This window comes from Sphaerodactylus townsendi, linkage group LG05 (genome assembly GCF_021028975.2).
Source record: "Sphaerodactylus townsendi isolate TG3544 linkage group LG05, MPM_Stown_v2.3, whole genome shotgun sequence".
NCBI classification, from domain to species: domain Eukaryota; kingdom Metazoa; phylum Chordata; class Lepidosauria; order Squamata; family Sphaerodactylidae; genus Sphaerodactylus; species Sphaerodactylus townsendi.
In genome coordinates this window covers 41,618,479-41,633,676 of record NC_059429.1, presented here as the reverse complement: position 1 = coordinate 41,633,676, position 15,198 = coordinate 41,618,479, and the positions used below count along the sequence as shown (strand labels likewise).

General features: G+C 40.2%; 1 protein-coding gene across 1 annotated transcript in view; it reads left to right on the top strand.

The window, feature by feature from the left end:
- Positions 1-15,198, top strand: part of DPYD (dihydropyrimidine dehydrogenase) — a 652,845-nt gene that overhangs the window by 347,336 nt on the left and 290,311 nt on the right. Inside the window, exons 9-11 of the mRNA XM_048497540.1 lie at positions 535-642; positions 4,768-4,937; positions 11,202-11,412. Coding sequence (XP_048353497.1) covers positions 535-642; positions 4,768-4,937; positions 11,202-11,412 — 489 coding nt within the window. The remainder of the gene's footprint in view (positions 1-534; positions 643-4,767; positions 4,938-11,201; positions 11,413-15,198) is intronic.

The window sequence follows — 15,198 nt, the reverse complement described above, 5'->3', positions numbered from 1 at the left end:
CATATATACACACATTCACATACAGACATACATACACAAACATATATAATGCTCACACTGTGAGCAACATTCACAGGCAATACTAGGTCCTAGCTTACCTCACAGAATGCTGATATTAGAGGATTCTCATGTCCTCGTTTGCAATCCGATTATTCTCTCCTACTCCATTCTTTTTTTAAAAGGGCTAAAATTTACAATTCTGCTTAAACCTTTCAGTGGAAAATGGTACTGTTATCTACATTTCAACGTGAATTTGTATACCTCTGCTACTTGTGGTAAGTGAGGCGAAGTCCATAGGTAGATATACACTGCTGTGTTTTTCTGCCTGTGTACAAGGAAAGGACTTTTGTACACTGACAGCATTACTGCAATAAACAGTAAACTGATTGTGAACTGATTTTTTTCAGTTGTCAACATGGGAACTTTCTGAATTTGTACTGGTTAAGGATTGACAGGATGAAGCACCATTTTTTTTTCTTTTAAATGTTTCCTGTTTGCTAAATACTCAGTCCCTTTAAACTTTATATTTGTTAGGTCTGCCAGAACCAAAGAGAGAACCTATATTTGAAGGGCTGAAGATGGATCAAGGATTTTACTCATCTAAAGACTTTCTACCACTGGTGGCTATGGCAAGTAAACCAGGTGCCCATTTTCAGCTCTGTTCTTATATGGTTCCAGAATGTTCATTCACAGGTTCATTTGAAACTTCTGTTTTCTGCTTTCTAATGTGTTGGAAATAGTTTGCTCCAATAATTAAAACAACAATATTAATTTTAAAATTAAAAATTACTTAGTCATAAGTATGTGGTTCTGCTATGAAAGTTCTAGTAAAAGCTCCTGGGTAGGAAGTGCTTGTTCATTTGTTTTCGCTTGATTCTTGAACTCTTGACAGTTAAACACTAAAAACACACACTTGCTTGCAGCATTAATAGTCAGTTGAAATTAGATGGGCTTCTGTTTTGCGCAGAGCTACCTCTGTTTAATTTCAGTGGTGTTTGATTCATTTCCATGACACTTCCTGTTAGTAAAATGTGAATAGAACCACAGCAAAGTCTGAGTCTAGTTTAATTAGAAGTAAATCTGTTGCAGTTAACTAGGACTTGCATCCAAATAAGTTTGCCTAGTATTGCCGCAGGACTGGAGTGATTTGGACTAACAAGGAACACCCAGTCAAGCAATCTGACTATTGTGTTCTGAACCATTTTAATTTCTGAAGTGTCTTCAAGGGTAAACCTACATATAGTACAGCAGTCACATATGAAAGTGACAGTCCTTTGGATCACAGTGATAAGGTCCAAATAAGACAAATAAGGAGCCAATTGGTAGGCTCAGCACAAATGGTAAATGCTGCTCTTATCACTGTGGACACTCCTTTGTCCAAGGCAACAGATGGATTGAGCCACAGTCCAAGGTGTACCCCATCAAGCACAAATAAAAATGGCTACCCCTGAGTTCTGGACCCATCCAGTCACATGACTGCTGATTTTGAAGGATTTAACTTCAGGCAGCTCTTACCTAGCCATTCCACCATGGCATCCAGGCAAGAGGCCAAGCCAAGATCACAGCCATTGGTTGTTTTTTTTCAAACTGGAGATAGAGTTGAATGTCAACAGCCTATTGGCAGCAGCCACCTCCACACCTCCTGATGGTCCCTGCCAGAGGTGAAATTATTTATTTATTTCAACATTTATACCCCACTTTTCCTTGTGGTTCAAGGTGACTTACAATAGGCATCTATTTCTTTACCTAGAAGACATTCAGTGCAATCATAAATGAGGTTACACCCCTTTAATCCTGTAAATATCAAATTACTTAGAAGGTTATAACCTTCTGCTTAGGATGGCACTTTCAGAGCCTTTTTCTTTAAAAAAAAAAAGATGAATGCTATGAATACAAGTCAGCTAATGGACCAAGTAGGCACCAGATAGTATACCCAAATTCTCAGTGAAACCTTCAAACTCGGAAATATGGCAACACTTCTCCATTGGAATTAAATATACCTCATTTCAGAATTTTCTTGCATGTGCCTTGTGAATCCAGCTGCATAGAACATACTGACCTAAATCATTAACACCGCCTGCAGGATGGGCAGATGGAGATTTATCATGTCCAAAGCACATGCAATGTGAAGTCCAGGGCAGTAATGAATCTCTTAAATCTTAAGATAATGTTGTATATTTCAGTTACCTGACACACTGCTTTTACCCCAAAAACTAAAGGCGTATATTTATTTATTTATTTGCCTTCTATGCCGCCCACCCTCGGAGGGCTCTGAGCGGTGTACAACAACTGATATAATCTAAAATAACAAGTGCAACCTTAATGAAATACCATGCTGTCTGTTGGGAGAAAAAAGTGACATTGTGCTATGTTGTCCCATTTTTGTGTACTCGAGTGTGTTCAGATTTTTTTTTATTCATAGTCCTGTGTTTAAAGGGTTTTAAAAAAATTGTTCTGAAAGAAATTGATACTTGTGGTACCATACCCTTGCTGTGAAAATTCACAACTGGCAGTGCATGAAGTTAGAAATTATAGACCATTGATGATATGGTAAAGAACAGACTCTCCTGAATAAAGCTATCTCAGATCCCTTCAGATTACAGGTTTATGCTATGAATGGTATCACAAGCATGAAAGCCCATTTAAACCTGCAATAAAATGGGCTCTGGATTACGGGGGAGGAGTGTGGCCAAGGGACTGGGCAGGCTGGAGGCAGGTTTTGCTGGCCGCCAGCCTTTTCCCTGCCAGGTCACTCTGAGGTCACTGTGTAAAAAGACAAATAACTCAGGCATTACTGTGTTATTTCACCACATGCTTCAAATGCAAATCCTTAATGGGGCAGTTGGATGCAAATTCATTTCACTTGTGCTGTTGTTCAGCAGCAGGAAAAATTGTTAAATGTTGAGAGAAAGCAAACTGGAGCTTAAAGCTCCCTGGAAACATCAACCTGGGGTCAGGCAGGCCTCCCCCACTCCAAGCCCTAATATTTGAGGACTCTATGAGAAATGCAGTCTATGCTTGCTGAGAGGCACAATCATCTAGCTCCAAGCCCTGGCATTGAAAACAGATGCCAAAGCTGAACTGTGACAAACCATTGAGGTTGGAGCAAAAGATCTTTGCAAAGATAACACTCAGCCTCTGGTTTGAGGAATAACCCCACACTGGCCGGAGTCCTGAACTTGCTTGGCATCTAGGAGAGGCAAATCACACCCTCCTCCAATTATTAGCAGCATCCTCCATTTCATTCACACCCTGCGTTTCTCCCCAAGGCATCAGGCAGTATCCTAGAACATCCAGCATGGTGTAGTGGTTAAGAGCAATGGACTGTAATTTGGAGAACTGCGTTTGATTCCCCACTCCTCTGCATGAGTGGTGGACTCTTATCTGCTGAACTGAATTTGTTTCCCCACTCCTACACTTATTGCCTGCTGGCTGACTTTAGGCTAGTCACAGTTCTTTGGAACTCTCACCACCACACCTACCACACAAAGTGTCTGTTTGTGGGGAGAGGATAAGAAAGGAGTTTGTAAACTGCCTTGAATCCAAGCTCTTATTCTTCTTCTACATTGGTATCTTTCATTGCCAAGATGGTTCTGATCAGCAACAAATGTACTTTTCCCAAAACAGTTATTTCTAATAGTAAATTGGCTACCTCCTGTCAACTATGACAACAAGAAGATCAGTTAACTTGCTGATGAAATACATGTTTTTATCTTCTCAGGTGGTTTATTAGAGATGAAGAAAAAAATGGCTCTGTAAATTAACCACCTCTCCTCACCCCCCCCCCCCAAAAGGGTGAGGACTGAGTATGCTTCACAAAACACAATAATGAGCGGTTGAGATGGGGATGGGTCAGAGGGAATTTAACATGCTTAGGCCCTAGGGAGTGTACAGAAACCTGGAGGGGGAACTCCCTTGTATCACTCCACTTTATATCTAACAGTAAACTGGGTGTGAAAAGCAGCAAAATAGTCAGGATGGAACATCTTTGGCAAAATTCCTCACACATTCAAAAATGTTTTGGTACATACAGAACTGGATAACCAGTATATGAACTTAAGCCATTGTTTTACTTAGGCCAATGTTTCCCTATTCACAGGTAAGTAAAAATAGTGGACATCAGAGGAAGATGGGGCAGGGGGAGGGGAGAGACCCATGGCTGTTTATGCAGGAAAGCAATTAGGACAAACTTCCTTCTTTAGGTCCTGTTAGACAAACTTCCTTCTTTAGATCCTGTTAGATATAAAGATATATACTGTTAGATATAACGTGGAATGATACAAAGGATTTTGTTTTGTAGTCTACTTGAGAATGAAAGGAGGACAACCGTGAAAGTTGGTGACCTTGAGGAAAGGGTGTTATATTGCCATATGAGTTTTCTTTCTGTTTCTCTCTCTCTCTTACGCAATATGTTTTTTTAAAAAAACTAATGGTTTGGTTTTTTGATAACTTGATCATAAAACAGTTGAACCCAACCTTGCAATTCTCTACAGTTTTTTTAAATTTAAATATGCATTTGTGTTTATTTCCTGCCACGACAGGAAAGCAATGGGGTTAAAAAAAGCTACTATGAAATTACATGTATGAGCATATCTTAAAAATGGGAATAAAACTGTCTTTCAATGAAGCAGAATAATTTGATAGAGACTGTCCATGTTCGGAAACTGCAAGATGCAATTTTACACTGCTTCGAATACAAGTATCTTTTGAGCTGTCATGCAGAAACAGTTTCTCTCCCTGAAATGGGGTTTTCCTTTCATTATTCAGGAATGTGCACCTGTCACTCTCCATTGCCATCAATACACGGAACAGTGATTGTTCTGGGAGCAGGTGACACTGCTTTTGACTGTGCAACATCAGCTTTGCGCTGTGGAGCTCGTCGTGTTTTTGTGGTCTTCAGAAAAGGATTTACAAATGTGCGAGCTGTCCCAGAGGAGGTAAATTTCAAGCAGTTGAAACACTGGGAGTGCTAATGGAATATGCCTTGTAGTATGAACGTTGGTCCATTGTGCTACTTAGGACGGAACTACACATTGCACAGAGATGCTTGTTTGGAGGTTCTAGCAGGGGGCGTAGCTATTGTATGCTCTTGACTGAAGAACAGTACACTCCTTTCTGGGATGGTTGTCCTCTTCCACTGAGTGTGCAGCTTTAGAAGCTGTTGAGCAGTTAGGGAGGTAGGGAACACCTGCCTATGCAGCCAGACCAGCCGAGTCAACCCTGGGGATCACTGGGGTTACAGATGTCGCAACCAGGTCACCCTCACATTCAACCAGTGTTCCCTTTGAAATAAAATATTGCTTTGAGGTGTTTCATATGATTTGAAAATTAGGAGATAACCTGTTGAGGCTCATTTAGTGTGATCTAGAGATCTAAAATGCAGCATTCAATTATGCTCTTACAATTCCTAAAAAAGATTTGTGACGGTTGTACTTAATTGAGCTGCAGGTATTCTGACCCTTTTTCTTCTAGGAAAGCTATACATTTTCATTCTCACTTGGTCCTTATGGACCACTCTAACATTACAAATGTTTCAAAGCATACCTTAATTTGGAATTAAACTTATAGTTGCAGTGGCCAGCACACATGCTCTGCATACACACTGAGCTGCTGATTGGCATCTTAATCATTTATTTTGCTATGAAAGCTTTTATTTCAGCTTTAATTGTTGCATTTGGGTAGTCTTGCTTTGTTATAATTGATGTGTCACATATTCTGGATTGCTGCATAATTTACACTAATGAGACATCAAATATTACCCAGTTACAAAATATGTGGGGAAATGGCCCTCTTTCTTCAGGAATAGATTTTGGAGATCTAAAAGTTACACAAGGAATAGGTGGGAAAGTGGAAGAAATCAGACATCTGTAATTTTTCAAAATGCATAATTTATAGTGTGGGGGTGTTTTTGCTGTAATGGGGAAAAATAGGGATGGAGACGGAAGATCATTTTGAACAAATGTAATAAATACACTAATTTATTCAGCACAACTTTAATTGTATTCCTCTGCTCTGTGTACCCACACATTTTTACTGGAATTAAATATACTATATGCTAGTGTCAGTGATCATTCTGCAATATTAACCAATTCACACATATCAGTAAATTTTACTCATATTTCTAGTCTATTATAACTGTGTTCATGACAACAAACACTTCCTCAAAGTGTATAACTTTACATAAACAGATTTTCAGTTATAACAATAATGATTGACAGTGACATCTTGAACAGAGTTATACACTTCTAAATCCATGGAAACCCTTACAGTTTGGTTTGCAGAAAAGTGTTATTTTCATTTAAATCCCATGTTTGTTATTACATAATCCTTTCATTAGATACTCAGTCTTTCTGAACAGTTCCTGCCCCTGCATTAGTGCTAAAACAATTTGAAACAGATTAGCAATTCAAGTATCTGATAGCATGACTTAAAAAAAACCTTTATCTCAAACACATAGTGAATTTAAAAGAGGAAGAGGAAGAGTTTGTATTCATACCCTGCCTTTCTCTCCTGTAAGGAGACTCAAGGCAGCTTACAAACTCCTTTCCTTTTTTTTCTCTCCGCAACATCCATCTTGAGAGGTAAGTGGGGCTGAGAGAATTCCGAAGAACTGTGACTTGCCCAAAGTCACCCAACAAGAATGTAGGAGTGGGGAAACAAATCTGGTTCACCAGGAAAGAGTCTGCTGCTCATGTGGAAGAGTAGGGAATTGATCCTGGTTCTCCAGATGAAAGTCCTCATGCTGTTAACAACTACACCATGCTGGTGAGAACTAGTTCAGCTTTTGAATATATAATACGTCATGCCGAATGTTTGGAGATTTGTTTTCTTCCTCCCTGTTGCTGGCTGCAGAAGCTGTCAATTCAGAGACAGTGGTCGTAGGCGGTTAAGAGCTCGTGTATCTAATCTGGAGGAACCGGGTTTGATTCCCAGCTCTGCCGCCTGAGCTGTGGAGGCTTATCTGGGGAATTCAGATTAGCCTGTACACTCCCACACACGCCAGCTGGGTGACCTTGGGCTAGTCACAGCTTCTCGGAGCTCTGTCAGCCCCACCTACCTCACAGGGTGTTTGTTGTGAGGGGGGAAGGGCAAGGAGATTGTAAGCCCCTTTGAGTCTCCTGCAGGAGAGAAAGGGGGGATATAAATCCAAACTCTTCTTCTTCTTCTTCTAAAAGATTTGGTCCTGCATCCCATCAGTATTTGCAGCATTCGTAAAGAATTCCTATGCTGCAGAAAGACTAACCAAGAGGCAACCTGATAAAACTGCTGTGTATCATAATCTCTTAGCTTTTGCTGCTTGAGGGAAGTAACTAAAACCCTCCTAGCCATTCCATGAATAAAAGTGAGCACAACATGCTTTTTGTGTGGTAAAAAAGTTGGCCATAGCCATTTTATTAACAAAAATTGGTTCAAGGCAAACAAAGCGTATGGCGCAATATAAGGGACTGATTTGTGTACTGGGCAGCCTGAGTGCTGTCCCCCAGACACCTAAATTTTTCTACAGCATGCCTGCTGCTGAAAAATTTTCACACACTGGAGCAGTTGTGAGATTCCAGATGGACGGTTGCCACTTCCTGAAGTCTCTTTGCTGCCAGGGGCGCAAGCAGAGGTGGGATCCAACCAGTTCTCACAATTTCTCCAGAAGTGGTTACTAATTCTCCAGAAGTGGTTACTAATTCTTTCTGAGTGCCGAGAAGGGGTTACTGAAGCAACCTCCCTGCCCAATAGGGACTGGAGGTGCTTGTGTGCAGCGGCGCCACTGTTTGAATCCCACCACCATAGGAACCTGTTATTAAAATTTTTGGATCCCACCACTGGGCACAAGCCATAGAAGCCCACATCTGGGCAGGTTACCCCTTGGCTTGCTCCAATTAAGCGGGTATTTCGCCCGCTGACCCCAAGCTAAAGATCATTCTCGCATGCGCAAACTGCCAACCTTCTAACAGAACAGACATGCATTAACATAAGGCCAAAAAACAGGGAGAGGCGGGTGGGAAAACGAGTGTGCTCCAGCAAATGGGGAGGTTGTAGGCCAAGCCCAGCCTTATAGAGGCTGCCTTGGCCCACCTCCCCATTGACATCAGGGCGCCCAGCGTCACTGCTCGGTGCCCTTGAGGTTTGTCATGCATGAATGGTACGGCAAGCCTAAGCTTCCTAATATTGGAAGAATTATCCACAGTAATCAGGAATTGTTTCTGCCTAAATGGCAATTCCATTGGCAAATACAGCAATCCCACCTGTCCCAATGTCAAATAGATGACCCATGGGGTAGTAGAGTTGCTCTCACTTGTAAGCTCATGTATGATTTGAAGGTATAACATCCTTCCATTAGAGATCAAAACTGGGAATTAACTATCAAAACTCAGATGTGATTAATGTATTTTCCATATTACCTCATATAAAGAAGGAGAAAAAACTATACACAGATTAATTCTTGGTTTAGAAATATGATTTTGCTCCCAATAGCATCTGCCTCTTATTTTCTGGCTAACCTTTTGAGTATTGCTTTCTTGAAGTTGGATACTTTTTTATTAAGCCTCCTTAATTTCCTTCTGCTTTATTGCTACAAGAGAGTACTCTTGGAAGAAAGTCTATATTGATGAATTTATATTGTGGGTCCTTTTCCTCCGGCTCACTATTTTGTATCTGCTAACACCAGCATTTGATCTAGGTAGTGTTTGATGTCCTTCTCATAGGACTATGGGTACACTAGCTGCAATCTCTTCTTGGGTTGTGGTCTGCTAATTCTATGGCCATTTTGACCTGGATTGCCCAAGACACCTTGATGATGTCATATCTTAGCAGCTAAGCAGGGTTATCCCTGGTTAGTGCATGGATAGGAGGCTACCACAGGGCTGCCACAGAGAGGTAGGCAATGACAAACTACCTTTGTTTGCCTCTTGACTTGAAAACTCCAATGGGTCAGTATAAGTTGGCTGTGACTTGATGGTACTTTCTACCACCAGTGTTATGACCACAGAACAATACAGGTTAGTCTGGGGAACTTGAGTCCCCATTGGCATAAAAAACTAACTTGACCAACAAAGTTCAACTTCATAGTGAATATATTGACGTATTCCTCTGGTGCTAAAAATAAAACAGTCCATGGGCATCTTTGATAACATTTATTCCTTCATAAGGTTTCATATATCAGAGCTCTTTTCTTCAGACGTGTTGAAGTGTACAGTCATTAGGTCACCAGGAAGATATTACAAAGAGAGACTGGTATTCATCTGGACTTATATTTGTTCTTTGTATCACACACCATAAAGATTCTGGTTTTTCACATTTCTTGTGTTTTTTCATTGAACAAAACTTTGTTCAGTGCAACAGCATAATTTACATGATAGCATCTTTACCATGGTTTCTACTGTGACATTTCTGCTCTCTAGTAACTTTCCTAGCTATTGTTGGATGGGATGTCTTAGGTGGAAGTTTTTTTTCCTATATCCTTATTCTACTGTTTGGGCTCTAGGATTGGTGTCCTAGGCACTTTTCATTCCTCAAAACTTCCTTCTATTATTTAAAAATCTCTCTATTGCCAGTGAGTCAGCAATATTGAATTCTTAATTAGAACATTCTGTTGCTGGATCTTTATAAGACTCTCAAGTCTTATATGATAGTGATTCCCATCAAGGATGTGTGGTTCTTTTATTTCACAACTACATACTTACGTTGACAAACACCTCCTTGCCTTTGGGAGGGCTAGTTATTACAGTGCTGGACTTTCTTGTTAACTGCTTTGTGTGGTTGCTGTACATCATTAAGATGTATCTACTTCATTTGTAAGTTAGATTGTAAGTTTCCAATTACTATCTTTTGAAAAAAAAAACCCACACATACACAACATGTCCACAACCATGTTTAAGTTTCAAAGGGAAAAGTTGACAAAAATTTAAGCAGGAAGAACGTTTCATTGAGCTCAGGACTAAGTTCATAATAAGGATAGAAACTGTTCACAGTAGAGCTTTCCCAGGATTGGGTCTTTCAGCTTTCAAAACCAGGGAATTTTTGTTGATTTCCCCTACCATTGCAGATTCCACTTGTCCCCCCACCCCCACCATCCCATACCATTCGCCAGGGTTCACCACATGCAACTTGGTGGGAGCAAAGTATGACAGGCTTCAGCAGGAAGGGGAATCAACACAAATGTTGCTGACCATGGTATAGTGCTTAAAAGTGCAGTACGCTAATCTTGAAAACCAGTTTTGATTCCCCCACTCTTCCACATGAAGCCTTCTGGGTGACCTTGGGTTAGTCGCAGTTCACTTAGAACTCTCATCCCCACCTACCTTGCAAGATGCCTATTGTAGGGAGATGCAAGGATTGAGACCGGAAACCACTTTGAGACTCCTTTAGAGAAAAGTCAGCTACAGAAACCAACTCATCCCCTTCTTTAGTTTATGAAAATGCCTTCCATTAGTACAAAACTGAAACTCCATAGCAGTATTCCTTTCAACTTCAGTTCCTTTAGCTACAAATGCTTGCAGAAAGCATGGCTGTCTGTTAAGATGCCAGCTACTGGTTCACCCAATTTTTTGCCTGTTGTCATCCTTCAGTTCTTTCGTTCAGTAAGGAACTGTTCAATTGTGACATTTTTATCAAGGGCAGTGTTCCCTGTTGTATACAAAATGTATTTCAAATGTAAAGAGACAATGAATGAACCCAGAAATGTATTATTTTTTTACCTTGACAGCACTGCCTTCTGTACTTATGTCCATTTTAGACATTTGTCGGTTTGTTAATGATAGTAGGCTTCTCTCCAAGCAACCCACAAGGGAATATGTATAGGTCTAGCTGCTATTTCCAGCACAGATTGTGTAGTCTCCTTTCATATTGGAATGTAGGCTTCACTGCCTCAGAATATAAGGATATTTCACAAAGACAAAGCTGTTTCAGTCTGTGACTTGAAATCAAGAGTTCTGCTAACAGATGCTGCTAATTAAAAGTAATACAATTCTAGAAGAAGGGGATGGCAGCTAGGATGGTGAAATGACAGTTTGATCCTGTAGTTAAAAAAGAAAATGTCTATTAAGTATATTACCTCTTCCCTACATATCAGACTTGCTGCTATTGGAATCTGTAAAATAAGCCACAAGAACAGAGGGTGCATCGAAAAATTAGACATCCTAATGCACAGAAGAATTAGACATCAAAACCGTTTCACAAACTATGTCTATATTTGTACCAAATTTCTCCAGATGGAACTTGCAAAGGAAGAAATGTGTGAATTCCTGCCTTTCCTTTCTCCTCGGAAAGTGATATTGAAAAGAGGCAAGATTGTTGCTGTGGAATTTGTTCGGACTGAGCAAGCCGCAGATGGAAGCTGGAATGAAGATGAAGATCAGGTGGTCCGTCTGAAAGCTGATGTAGTGATCAGTGCCTTTGGATCAGTCTTAAATGACTCAAAAGGTACTTTTTCAATCAAATGGCTCATGAGCAAGCTTAAACTAAGCATATTTAAGTCTCATTTATTCTAGTTGGAAAGTTAAGCATACACTTAACTGTCTCTCATTTGAATTTATAGTATTAATTTTTTGCATTAAATTTGGCTAGAGTGTGGCCTGTCATATATTTTATTTCTAGAATCAACTGTGATTGAAATATGTTTCCCTGAGAGTAGGAATGAACTTGTGAAATGTATTGTCAAAGGCTTTCGTGGCCAGATTCAACTGGTTCTGGTGGGTTTTCTGGGCTGTGTGGCCGTGGTCTGATAGATCTTGTTCCTAACATTTTGCCTGTATCTGTGGCTGGCATCTTCAGGGGAGTATCACAGAGAGAAGTCTGTTGTACACTGTGTCTAGTGAGAAGGGAATGTTTAGTGGGGTATATATTGTCCATGTCCCAGGATGGGGAACCAATCAGTAAGTGTTTGGGTGGAACTTGCTATGCAAAGGTGTGATTGAGTGCATTGTATTGCGGGTAGGGTTATCAGTCCATTTTCATTTGTAGAACTCGTGAAACTTTATCTGATAAATCTGTAAAAATGTTTTTGTTACTTTCAAAGTTCACCATGTTGAACATTTGATTAAAAGTTACAAATTACCATCTTGAAAACATGCATTATTTAGACACTCTTCTTAACCCAGAGAAACACTGTTTACATTAAAAAGAGTTAACAAAGAAGTGGTAGATTCCAGCTCTTAAGTGGAAAGTTCCTTGGAAAGTCCCAACAAAATTGCATTTAATTAAAAAAAAAAAGAATATGGAGAGATGAGTTATGAAGATGAAGTAGGGTGAAATCTCTTCTGGACAGTTGGGTACTATTTTAAAACACTACTATAGAAGCTCTGATAAAATTAGAATTAGGAAATAAATAAATAAATAAGTCTAAGAGGATGTCTGTGCAATTATTGAAGAGATTCAAAGGGGCTATTAAAAATGCAAGTGTACTTTTATCAAGTAGAAAACTTTTCCAAATGCGGAAGAAGGGAGGGCTGGGGGACACAAATCCTGGCAAATCTAATGAAAGTTGACAATCTGACAAGTGAGAAAAGAATCTGAGAAACATTTTTCTGAAAATGAATATATTATCTGCAAAAATGAATTGGGAAGATGATTGAAACATTGAATAGGATTTGAAAGTATTCTAACTTGTGTTGAAAATGAAATGATTTTGTATAACAGTCCTTTCTGCAGAAGATTCTGGAGGAATGCTCATCCTGTTCCAGTTTTTTTGTGGGGTCGGAGAAATCTTAAACTATCTTCCTGGTAAGCCAGACAGGCAGAATCAAATAGAGGTTCTAGGACAGAGGTTGGCAAGTCTTGGCATGCACACTGAACGATGCTGTATCAGATAGTTTGCTAGACAGGTGGGGCCAGTTATTAATTTAAGAAAGTTCTGATGTGTGATGGGTAAATTTTCCCAATAGGGCAAAGAGTGATTCCCCAGACCCATTTCAGGTCAGGAAAATAGTGCAGAGAGAGCTGGTGAAAACCCTTATTTCTTAATGATGCTGATCTAAAAAACCTGCATATGCTTGGGATTGAAGTTCTGAGCACAGAATTCTCAATGTGCATCTGGTTGACATGACTGGAAAGAGACATGTGGGGATACGGTATATTGGGGCCTGTTACTGGGATCATATGACCCCAATATTACAGGAATTGCACTGGCTTCCAATCCAGTCCCAAATCCAGTTCAAAGTGTTGAAGTAGAGCCTACGTGACTTGGATGAGGGTATCCAAAGGACCATCGTCTCCCACATATTCTTTCCTGTGAACTAGGATCACAGCAAGAGGCCCTCTTGACTATCCCATCAGTGAGGAGGCTTATCTGGTGGGTACATTAGAGAGGGCCTTTTCAGTGGTAGGCCCATGATTATGGAACAACCTTCCTAGGGAGGTGCATCTGACCCTCTCACTTCAGGAGGCAGTGGAAGATCGTTTTATTCAGAATGGCATTTGATTACTTCTTCTGCCAACTGGCAGTTTTAAATTACAGAACAAGCCTTGCTGATGATGAATCAAAAATTTCTCCCCACTTTTACACTGTTTGCTTAGCATGATAGGACCTCAGCATATCTACTCAGAGGTAAACCCCATGGGGCTTTCTTACCAGTAAGTATGAACAGGATTTCAGCCAAGGTCATCCAGTGAAATTTAATTGCAGTACATTTGGGATCGATGCCAAGAACCCACAAGATAATTAACATGTAAAATTTGCTGCCCAAATACGTCGTGATCACTACTGACTTCGTTGATCAGACATTTTCACAAAGAACAGATGACAGCTAAATGGAACATCCATATTCAGAGGTAGTATCCCTGTTCTTTCTTATCCCCTTCTATTCTCCCATATTGCTTTTTTAATGACATATTTGATTTATTGGTTCCTTAGAGCGCAGTCTGGGTGGGGTGGTACATGGCGGTGGCTGGGGGTTTCAGGTGGCACAGAAAGAGGGGGAAGTTTAATCCCTCTAGCCACCCAAATCACCCCATAGAACAAAGAGGTTTAGTGCAGCATAGGGCCAGGGGCTGGCATTCCCAGACTAGAAAGTTGGTGGAAGCTGACTAACATTGGCTCCATCCCAGGGAATTCACCCCCTGCCCCATGCTGGCATCTGCTTGGGTATCAGTGTAGCTCTACAACAGCCAACAGAAAAAGGGTCAAAACCCTCAATACCAGAGGAAAAGAACCAAAAGATTAAGATAAAATTGGCCTTTTAAAATGGGAAGTGCTGTGTAGCAAAAATAAGAATGTGTTTATTCAAATTAAAATCAAAACAAAAGGCCCTAAATAGGCTACCAAACATACATCAATGAAATCTACAACATAAGACATAAAGTCTTATGCAACACTTTTAGACCCAATTGTGTTTCAGCGCATTGGTTTTCTTTAATGGTCAAAAATAATGTTACAAAATATTACAGTCTGACAAAATGTTATAATATTGACAAAAAGTGGCCTATAAATGACTGAAATAAATAGGTCTTCAATATGGAACTATTGTTCATTCAAAGGCATGAAATGGTGTGACAGTATTTTCAATCAGACTCAATTCTGGTAGAATGGTGTCCTATAGTACCTCACTCATGTAGAGTTTAAAGTCAGAAGTCGTGATTGTAGAGCTTGGACACAAGTACAGCTCTGCAGCATCTCAGATTTCCAGGTTTGCCCTCAGCAGAGCTGTGGGGCAGTCAGATGCTGGTGTTTTTCCTCCCTCCACCAATCTGAGAGCCTCTCATGCCAGCGGAAGGGGCAAACATGTTGTCATAGCCCTCTGCTGCTCCCACAGGCCAGTTGCCCCCCCCCCCCTTCATTTGGGTTGAGCTGTTCTTCTCTTAAGATGATTTTGACGTTAAGAAACAAACAAAACCATTTGAATCAGTAATGAAGTCCTGATTGCTGAAGTTAAGTTTGATTAGATCTGAGAAGGGCATATTTGAAAAGCTTTGCTCCTGTGTAGTAAACTGAATATAGATTCACAGAATCGCACTAGTATTAGTACTTATAGTCTTATCCAGCAGTAACACAATATCAGTTTAGTAGTCTTCCTCTTTTATTATAGCCCTGGGGTGAACATAGCAGCTAATACCAAATCCAGCAGCAGGATTGAATCTCAACTTTCATTAAAATTTCGACAGCAAAAATGGCTCACGCACATTGTTGCAGAGATCATATTGCCATTTTGGCCATAGATGATTGTTCATTAGAAGAGAAAGAACGGCAGTAATGTCAGGGTGGTTATCAACGTT